General features: G+C 41.0%; 1 protein-coding gene across 1 annotated transcript; it reads right to left on the bottom strand.

Moving 5' to 3' along the window:
• Positions 1-599: 599 nt before the first annotated feature.
• HS3ST1 (heparan sulfate-glucosamine 3-sulfotransferase 1) lies at positions 600-10,709 on the bottom strand. Its single transcript, XM_027896168.1, has 2 exons — positions 10,623-10,709; positions 600-1,930 (listed from the first exon to the last, which is right to left on the bottom strand). Exon 2 carries the CDS (start codon positions 1,800-1,802, stop codon positions 843-845), a length of 960 nt encoding a protein of 319 aa, XP_027751969.1. The 5' UTR covers positions 1,803-1,930; positions 10,623-10,709; the 3' UTR covers positions 600-842.
• Positions 10,710-11,017: the final 308 nt, after the last annotated feature.

Genomic DNA, 11,017 nt, shown 5'->3' with positions numbered 1-11,017 from the left:
GTGTAAAATGTAGGAACAGTCTTAAGCAGCCTTGAAAAAATCTCTATATTGCTCAAATTCTCTCAACCCTGCTTCTTTATGAAGTATATATACATTCAGAGACTGTAAGAAGTTTTCAGGTTGACCATATTTCTACAGCTAATTGGATTTTATGAGCTGGTCCCCACAGAACCTTTAAAAATCTGCCACGAAACCTGCACTGTACTGCCAAAGAATTTGAGGAGCACTTGTTATAATAGTAAATACGAAGGTAAGGTAAGTATAGCAGTTAACGTCATATTACACAGAGATTTCCATTGTCATTTGAGTGTGCATGTCCCAATATGTGTAAGTACCACCAATTTATCAGGAAATAATTTTATAGAGTAGGATGGAACAATTTGTTAACTACAACAATATTTTCAAACAAAAAATAAATTATTAAACCACACATTAAAGCAAGATAAATGGAAATGTAAAGTTTAGCATATTCATTAGCAATTAGAGGAAAAAAACATCCTGAATAGTCCAGGAAGGCCAAAGTATTCAAATAATTCAGCAAGGCTCTGTCGAAATGAATTTCTTATTTATTAAAAAGACAACACATTCTCAAGAGAGCATCTTCTGCAGTGAAATAATTTAGTTTCTTCATACAGACACATCATACACAATGTTAACAACCATGAAAAACAATACAAAATGCTTTCAAATTTAACAAGTAGAAAAATATAACTAGTATATATGGCAATTGTGAATCTAATACTGTACAGAAGTATTTATGGATTTTACAAATAAATTATACTTTAAATGCCCTTTTAAATTTTTCTAACTGTACACTGGAACATAGGTTCTGAAGCTTACCACTAACTTGCCACAAATGAGTGCCAATCAAATGTCCTGCCCACAAGCTCAAAAAATTTCTTGTTGGGTTCACGGAAATATTCATGCAGTTTCTCGAGTAACCGGGTATCTACTTGTGGGTGCGCTCGTCCTTTTGACTCATGTAAACAGCGCTCTCTACCACTGTCCCTTAGGCAATAGAAGCCTTTAGTTTTATTGAAATAAAAGTTTGAAGCATTTATCTGTGGTGATAACTTCAAAAACCTCTCAACCTTTTCTATTTCTGGGAAGGGGTCTTTGATCAATTTATCCCCATCTACAATGTGGATATGATCAAGAGGAAAATACTTCAGCCAGTTCTGCATGTGAATGTAGTACAAGCTTCTGTTTATTGCCTTGTAGTCCACATTGAGTTCACCATCTTTAATCAGGAATTGTTCAATGGATGGATACGGCTTGTGCTTCTGCATGTGATTGTAAAACACTTGGGTGTAATCTGATAGTACTCTTTCACTTGGGTCTCTTAAAATAAGGAGTAGTCTCATTGATTGGTTCATGTTATAAACTCTTTCAGGCACTTTAGGTGATGTGAAATATGCTGGAGTTTTTTCCACGGTGATCTGATGGGGATAAGAGAATGGCATTTGACTAATATACCACTGCAATCCATTTCTGTAATGATCTTCCCAGTCAAAGAAGTGAACTTCACTTTCTGCTGCTGCAATATCTGGATGGAGACTCAACATCTCTAACAAAGCTCTTGTTCCACCTTTTCTCACTCCAATAATAATAGTCTGTGGCAGCTGCTGACATGATCCATTAGAATGAATGTTTTCCTTGAAGTCATTTTTCTGAGATGTTTTCTTTAAAAGCTCTCTCTGAACAGACTGAGAAGTCTCAGCACTCGAATTTATAGCTGGTCTGGAAGGCACTATCTGAGGTTGAACAATAAGCAACACAGCTCCCAGCAGAAAAGCTGCCATGACAGAAGTTCTTAGTCTGGTTTCACTCAAGCAGGTAATAGGGCATAGAGCGATTTCCACCGAGAACAACCTTTAAAAGCTGTTTTTGTTTTGCTGAGTGAATGTGTATTTCTCAAGCAGAAACTTTGCTGAAAGAGGGAAAAGAAAAAGAAAAAGCACATTATTTTATATTCAGACATATCACTACTAAAGCCACACTGCAAATATCTTCTGCTTTTCACAACTGAACAAAAAACTTCAGCTTTCCCAACTCTAGGCTCATAGATATTTTGGTGTAAATAAATGTTTTAAAAAACATGCATAACAATGCCATGAGAAAATTATTTCCAATCATCAGAAGATATAAACATTATGAATCTTTCTCTTGCACTGAAGATTCATCTAGAATGTTTTAATTTTTTTTAAACTCCGATTTCCTTGGAGTTGAACCACAATCACAAGAGAATTAAGTGCTTTTTTTCATCTACAAGAGAAGGTTTTCTTGGAAGCAGAGCATATAAAAGGAAAAGTTGTGAACTGGACCAAAAGAGCATTCTTATAATGAGGGGACTTGTTGGATGTCTGGGTATTACAGTCTCCCAAAGAACCATGTGACAGCAATCTTGGAAGTCAAGCCTCCTGGGAAAAAGGTTTATGCTACATAGGTAGAGCTGCCCAACCATGACAAAGCAACATTCTCCTGGGAATAAGTTAGGAACAGCTCTGGGTGAATAGAAGATCAAGGAAAAGTTGATCTTTTGTGTCATTTTTAAGTGAAGTTAACTTTTGTTTTGTGCTTAGGGTTTCAAAGGATAAAATAGGCAGTATGCACCCTGGCCCCATAAAAAAGTAAGATAATGAACCCATACACTGTAGTATGATTAAATCAACATAACAGTAAAGGAATTCTGGTTCCAGTCTTGATGTTCACGAAAGAAAATACAATGGGTACCTCTGTAGGTCATTTTGAGAGTTAGCCAGCAAGCTTTTGTGATGTAAAGAACTAACTTTAGACTTTGTCAAAAGACTGCTAAATACCACCACTGAACATCATTTAAAGGTCAGCGTGTTTTTAATGCAATGTTTGAAGTGAAATTGTAATAGCTTCACACACAGTTCAGCTGTTAGATTGTCACATTATGAGCAGCCTGTGTACACAAGCTCCCTGAATTAAGATGCCTTTCAAAAATTTATACCCTCAGTAAAGGGCTGGTGTATGACTTTGGTATGGTCTAACTCCATTTAGAAGCAGAAGCCATGATGGCTGAGCACTTGACTGCTTTGCCTTAGTAGGTTACCGTAATTATGAATTTAAGCTTGGAACAGCATGTACTGTGCCTGCTAACAAGGGCTAAAATATGAAATTACATATGAACAACCTGAGGAAATGCAAGGGTTAGGTTTTGGAAACTCTCCAGAGAATGTGAAAAGAAACTAATGACTTTTCCACAATAAGCTAAGTCCCAGTGCAACAAGGACTAATGATGTGTTTCTAAGGGATCTAAAGTTCTGTTTGATAGCTTTGCATTTAGAGAGGTCATGACTCCATCCTGAATAGAGCAGGTCTGCTTCCTGATGTTTGCTACTGATTATCACTTCTGTGCTTTCTCTTTTTTCATTTTTAAAGGGTTATAAGCCAGTAATATTGTTAGGAAAAAGAAATCAAAGCCGGGAAGAGAGGGAAGTAAAGTGCCATGAGAGATGGGAAGGCAAAAGAATGCCTTCTTCTATGCCTACAGGCTTTGAGCTCATGGTCTCAGGCGGGTCATGTCCTGGGCCGTTCTGTGATGTCTGATGTAAGGCAACTTTCCAGAGGAATTTGTTGTTTTTCCATTCTTGGCCACTGTTTTCTCCGGCTGAAAGCCATTTGGCTGCTGTCATTAGTCTTCTGCTCTCTTTCCCCATCCTCACCATTCTTGTTAATCTTTCTCAGCTTAATCTACTTCAGTTTTAACAAGAAACAGTGTCGATAACCTCACACTGCGGATGTGGGTGGGGGAAGACACTGGGTGACAGGAAACTCGATATAGGTAAATTCATGGTGGATGTCCCCACTGAGCTATGCTGCCACCATATTCAGCAGCAATGGGAGCAAACAACACAGCACCAGTGAGATTGGATCAGTGACGGATGGGCAGCTCAGTACATAAGAACAACAAAACATCAACTCTTGCTGAATTTTAAGGTCACAGATTAAAGGAATAGCCACTTACTTCAGTGTATATTTTAAGTCACTAGCTCCATAAATAGCAGGCCTGAGTTGTTGCCTTAACACCTTATTGGAAAAGCATAATAGGATTCCAGGGAGGAACAGGCTGAACTGTCTTGAAAGGAGTTATGTTAAAGCCAAATGGAGGGAACTCTTATTTTTTAAAAGTCAGACTGAAATGTGCTATTGCAAGCTCTGGGATAGACTGTCTCTGGAGAGATTAATTTTTGAGCTGCTGGGCTCAGATATTAGAGACAACACATTCCTGGATTAGGTTTTTTTGTTTGGTTTTGTTGTTCTTGGTTTGTTGGGGTTTTTTTTTGGGGGGGGGGGGAGCTGGATGCCTGGTTATTTTGTTTGTTTGTTTCTAATAATGAACTTTATATATCAATTCATTGGGAGTTTTAATTTATAATTGCTATTTTGCATACTACTCAGTTGCCTACGTTTTTATGCAAGCCTTCCTGTGGCTGAACACAGCATAGGAACTTCTGGAGAAAAGACACAGCAAGGTGTCTCTTAGCTGCAGCTCTTCTCTTGTTTTGGCCAGCATTGCTCTTTGAAATCAGACTCGTGGGATATTACAGGTGTGGTACCTGGGGCCTCATGTCAGACAGCTTTTTGAGCCTCTGTAGAGCCCCGACTCAGTGTCTTCCCATTCTTAACTCAAACACTTTTTCAAGGGAGAGCTTTTTCTATAAACGAAGCAACTGTTTTCTGTTGCAGCATGAAACCTCAGAATAACAGGGGAATATCTTCTGTTTCAGACATACAGAATTTCACCGTTCCTCCCCAGCTATTTGCTTAGGTGCACATATGCCACTGCAGAACACTGCTTTGGTATCTGTACCACTTACTTCATGCAGTCACAATGAACCATATTAGTAATCATGCCATTTAAAGTACCTGTATGCTATTGTTGTTTTGTCTGCAAGCAATAAAGCTTTGTCAGAACTTTCTTTCCATTCTCTTTTGTTTCTCCCAAACTGTATAGGATTGATATCTGGATCAATTATTTTGTTGTGTTAGACTAATGCAACACAATGGACATGAGTGTGCCTCTAAATTCAGCACAAAACATATGTTGCGTGGGCAAAGTGGTCTCCAGGAATAAAGCAGCATATAAATTGGTTGCCATTCAGCTTTCATCTCTTATGTCATCTTTAGTGTTTTATGTAGATCTGTAGCTTGGTGTCTAGAATTCCAGCAGTTTATATAAAAGGATGCAAACATGTATAGCTTTATAATTTGTGGGTTTGAAAAACTCTTTCAACAATAATAAGCATGCACTGAGAAGTTTATAGCAGCCACTCTGCCAAATTACTTTTCTGCTTTAAAAATTCTCTTCACTGCATCCACAAGTTCACGCAGAGCATACATGACTTCACTCCATGACTTTGTATTCCAGAGTAATACAAAAAATTTAACTGACAGTCATTACTATTGCCTTTGCTCCAAGTAAACGACCAAATTGTAAAAGAAACACAGTTTATGTTAAATGGTGCTTTGACGATTATACCAAGACTTTTCGAAAAGTCTGATTGCTTTTGCTTAATCTTTTCTTCAGCTTTCCCCAATTAATTAGTGAAATGTGCTATTCTGTTTATTCAACAAGATTTCATGTGGACTTTGCCAATCAAACCAGTTTTTATGATTCAAACCTCTTCAATAGTAATAGTAACTTGGAAATAAATGGAAGCTTTTCTCAGTAAATGCAGTATGAGGGCCACAGCTGCCATATTTAATTGACTTTTAAGCATATTACAGTGCTCTTTGAAACATATCATTATTTTATGACTTTTGACTATTTCTTATCACATAACCAAGGTATTTCAACACCTCAATATATTTATCCTCACTCAATGACATTGCCTAAATTGTCTAGATTATATATACTTTTTAGTTTAATACCCATTTAAAAATAATAAGGTAGTTTTTGCCCAGACCGATAACTTCATTTTTGCTGGGAATGGAATGGGATTAGATTTTGCTCTGAGCTTTCATAAGAACCTTCAAGTTATCTGTCCAAGTGGGTAGGAGGAAACATAAAGAGTGTCTATAGGGCAGTCAGTAAGCATCAGGTAGCATCTGCTGGCAGATCTGACAGCAATATACTTCCCCAAAAAAGGTCACAGCAACACACAGAGATTTAGTGGAGCTAATGGGACACAGTCGCCAGAACAGTAATAGGAAAGGGAGGATTACATCCTCTCTATAAGCATGCAGATGACTTCACCTTCATCAAACAGAAGTTGTGTTTTTATGATTCTCTTGGGACTGTGGAGAAACAGGTTAAGTTTCAAATGTTCTCACTTTCTCTCCTTGGAGAACTGAAGCCTTTCACTGGAAAGCTGTCTGCCCAGGCATCTAAAAAAAATAGATTCTGGCCTGAATGAGAGCCATAGTTCAGTTACTAAAATTTGTCTGTAGAGGGAGATTAGAGCTGAAAATCTGAGTAAGACATTCTGTTCATATAAAGTATATTTCGTTTTGCAGATGTGATAGAACCTCAGGACAGTTTGTGGACTGTATTTTCCCTTGCACATATTTCAGCACTCAGTACTGCAAAATGTAAGACTAACATTGATGGTTAAAAGTAGCTGTGCAGTACAACCCACACATCTGCTATGCTGGTTTCTCCTATTGGAAAAGAAAAATTCCCTTAACTGAGCTAACCAACTCTAAAACCAACTTTCTAAACTGATGAACAGTCAGTGATCTGAACATTTGTATTCAGTTATGTATTAAAAAAACATGAACTAGATCAATTGCAGCGTACTTGAAATTCTTCAATAACTCATTGATATGAACAGTATATATTTATTTCCACTAAGAATATACTGTGTCCACCACAGGATATATTCCTTAGTTGTTTATATGAGTTCATCAAGTGCCACTTTGTATCCTGTTGACATAAAACTCCCCAGTACAGCTATCACTTAAAACTCAATCAAGAGCAGGGAAGGAAAGTGAGCATTTTTTTTCTTTTTTTAAATTTAACCAAATTTATGAAACATGTTTTTTCTTGGAAATATATTCTGTATTTTGCTATTTTTAAATATTAAACTGTCTACAATACCCTCTTCATGAAGAAATGCTTTCTGTACTACCCCCTCACATATTTTAATCACATTTTAACAAAAGTTTTAAAAACGTGTCAATGAAATACTTGAATTCTAGTTTCCAGTAATTAACTACAAGTAATTGCCTACATTACTGAGTGCTACAGAGGCAAGCATAATAAATTAGGTAGAACTACATACTACTGAAACCATAGATCTCTAGGGGGATAAACTATTGATTACCTCATGATACATAAAAAAAGCCATCTGTGCATGAAGAGGGGACACGAAATAACAAGTAAGTGTATGAACCTATCTTACAAGTGCCTAGATGATTGAACCTATCTTACAAGTGCCTAGATGATACTGTCTAGGTACATTTACCAAATTATATTAAAACTGCTGCAGAGCCAGTAGAGATAAACTATGGCTTTAACTTTATAGTCAGCATGTTAAGAAATCTAATCATAATTTCAGTTCTATTAAGATGATATGTTGTCTATGAGCTCTAAGACTTCAAAACTTAGAGACTTTTAAAGTGTATTTCTAATCAGGGGAACTTCATGAGTTAAGAAAGGTTGACTTGGTAGGAAGTATTTTTGGCTGAAATCTGCTGTATTTCTGCACCTGCTGTGATAAATACAGTTTATGCAAATTAGCTAGGCCACCAGTTCATGACTTCTAAAGAAGGAGTTCAGCTCCAGTGTGAGCAATAAGGTAGCAAATTTATAATAGACTGTGGTTATATATAACATTCACTCTTTCTCTTAAGGTCAGAAGGGACCATTTCAGTCTTTCATGCCAGGAGATCATAAAAATTTTTAGAAGAGAGAATACCCTAGATTTCAGAGAACCTCATGCAGGTAAAAATAAAATGGGACATTACAGCAGAATAAAAATAAACTTGAAAAGCTTAGGATGCACAGAATTTTTTGTACTGAATGCTAATATGGAATCCCCCTACCAACTTTTAGCAATTTTTTAAACAACTGTCAAGATTCATTTTTTTTTTTTTTTCATAAAGAGGGTACACTTCACCACTACTTCTCTGTCCCCCCCCATAAACCCAAAAGCTCTATTCAAAATCCAGAAACTACTTGCCATCCCACTTTCCAAGCAAAATGGGTCACATTCTAATTAGGAAGCAGAAATCTATTGCACAGTTAATAGCGTTGCTTCCTAATTCATCAAAGCTGTCTTCAAGAAAACAACCTGTGTGAAAGAATGGCTCTGTCCTGTCTGGCTTCCTTTCTGTACAAAGGTTCACCTTAACTGGATGTATTAAAATAGGGAACACAGCAGACTAAGCAATCCCATTCTCATTTCCCCTGCCAAGCAATTTCTCACCATTCTCTGTAGCTGTGGGCTCTGTATCAAATACTAGTAAGATATGTAAAACAATAAAAACAAAATAAACAAAAAAAACCCCAAACCTCCAAATAATCTTTTAGTTCATATTCCAAGTAGATTTCTGCGTCTTCCACTTTCCTGCCTTCAGAATAACACTGGAGAACAGTGCATACTGGTGAGGTCATCACTGTATTAGATTTAGCTAAACCAATCAATTTACTAAGCGAAGCACTACACAGTGACCTGGAGAGAACCCTCATGCTCTGGAGTGACAAGTGAGATGACCCAGCAGGATCTCCCATCTTGGACTGCCTTGGCATATGACAGTTTTCTTTTTCTTATTATCAAAACTTTTAATCCTTCAGCTTTGACATATTTTTCAACTCTGATAGCTTATAAGCTATGGGTGGCATTTCTGGAGGGAAGAGAGAGGTCCCAGGCTAGTCAGACTAATAAAAACATTTTTGGTTTCCTCTAATGAAAAGCAGAAAAGTCATATGAATATGCATATATTCTACCCACTCTGTTTTTCTGTAGTGTCTGTGTAAGCATATGGCTAGTTCAGAATAACACAGGTAGTATCCTGACAAGGGGAGGGACACAGATGGGAACTTGGCAGTCCTGGGGTTGGAATTTGCTCTGACAAATTTGTGCCTTTCCACTGCAGTAGCTGGCTTTACTTCAGTTGCCTAGTCTTGCTGCTGACCTACCAGAGGTATTTGTTTGGCTATGCACTATCAAAAATCTCTGCATTTTCCAAATAGAAAAAACAAACAAACAAAAAAAAAAAAAAAACCAACAAAACAGGGTGGGTATTGAAAGGGTGGATGTGCAAGACATAGCTGAAGTTGATGTCAGTGACTGTGCTCTTACTGAGACGTTATCGTTTTTGAGCAATGTGGGAAATACACTTGCTCGAGAGTGCAAGAAATGCTAGCAGATGTAAATTGTAACAGTTATTACATTTATACTTACAAAATAAGTCTGATAGCCAGACAGTACATGGGCATTCACCAAAATGAACCTGTTCTACTCACATTCCACTTGCCATATATACTGCAGAGGCTCTCAGTGGGAATGGGCCATGAGTGCATCTCTGGTGCCCGAAAGATGCTCCCTGCAGACATTCCCTCCCCACACCATTTAAGCATGGTATTTCTAGAACTTCTCAGATATTTTTTCCACCCCAGTATCCACAGAGGAACAGTTCTGAAACAAGGAAAGCCCTCAACCTACTGCACTAACATAGAGAGGAATGAGAATCATATACTTTAATTCCCAGTCAACTGAGGTGATTGAATTGCCTGCACTTAGCTGTGTGCCCTTTCCTGATCTTTTGAACATCTGGCCGAAAGACGAGACCAAATCAGAACTCTTCCAGCTGGGGTCTGCCACCGCTCCCTCTTGCATTCTTTTGCCCCCAAAAGATTTGAACTGCACACATCTTTATCCCTAGAAAGCACACTGAGAACTGCAGTGAGCAAGACTTCCCTGTAGTATTCTAGGAAGCCAGTCCTTCAAAACAGAAATGAGCTGAAGTTAAGGTTCTGTGCCCTCCTGGCCAACCCCCAAAGACCGCTCTCCCTCCAGCCTTAAGCTGCTCGCCAGGTTCCAGTTCAGCACGCTGCATCCAGCCGGCTCCAGCATTCAGCGTGGGAACACATCAAAGATGCTCAGCGGAGCCTTTGCAAACGTTCTCCTGTCAGGTAGGAGCCCCGCACCGTGGCACCCCTATTCCACAGCCCTGCCACTCTGCCCTTACGTGTGCCTGTCATTTAGCCACACGGGAAAGATGGTGAGAAAGCGCCCCGAGGGCCACACCTGGTCAGGTAATGCCGGAGGTAATTCCGGCCGCTTTGCTTTTTCTCCCCTCCTTTCTCTCCTTTCCCCTCCGACAGCGCTGTCAGCCAGAGCCCGTCTCGGCGAGCAGGGAGGGCGCGGAGCAGCGCCGCGGGTCCCTCCCGGGGCGGTCACGGCACCGCACGGCCGGGCGCCCGCGCTGCCCAGCCCCGCAGCGGCGCCGTGCGGCGCTCGCCTCCCGCGGCCGCGGGGCTCCCACCTGCCGCCAGCAGGTGCCGGGCGGGCGGCAGCGCCCCGCGACAGCGCCTGTGCACCCTTGGCGATCCACGATCGCCCCGGCACCCGCTTCCACCCCAAAAACTTCCCGCGCCGCGCAGGGCAGCACTCGGCGCGCCGATCCCTCCCCAGCGCGTCACTCACCGCCGGGGCGCGGGGCCGTGGGGCAGCGCTCGCCCCGCTGTTCCATGGGCGCCCGTGGGTGCCGGCGGAGCCGGGGGAAGCGCGCCCGGCAGCGGTGAGCTGTGGAGCGAGCCGCGCACCGATGGAGCGCCCGCTGCCGCCGCGTCGCCCGGCCGGCAGCGCCGCAGCCGGAGCGCGGTGCCTGGAGCCGGCCCGTTTGTACCGCCCCGCCCCGCCCCGCCCGCCCCGCGTCACCCAGAGAGCCCGCCCGCCCCGCCGATCCGAGCCCTGCCCGGGGCCGCCGCCGCCGCGGGCGGGCAAGGCATAGCCGGGGTGGCAGTATCGCCGCGTGTGTCTGTGCCTGCATGCACACGCGTGTATGTGCCCACACACTAGTGTACTCAAATAATGTCACA

Source organism: Empidonax traillii, unplaced genomic scaffold (genome assembly GCF_003031625.1).
Source record: "Empidonax traillii isolate 1590-97213 ecotype Southwest subspecies unplaced genomic scaffold, ASM303162v1 scaffold483:size1218004, whole genome shotgun sequence".
Taxonomy (NCBI): domain Eukaryota; kingdom Metazoa; phylum Chordata; class Aves; order Passeriformes; family Tyrannidae; genus Empidonax; species Empidonax traillii.
This window is presented reverse-complemented; position numbering and strand designations above follow the sequence as displayed.

What these genes read in the sequence shown, in the direction of transcription:
- HS3ST1 (XM_027896168.1), bottom strand. Translation starts at nt 1,802, where the DNA reads ATGGCAGCTTTTCTGCTGGGAGCTGTGTTGCTTATTGTTCAACCTCAG.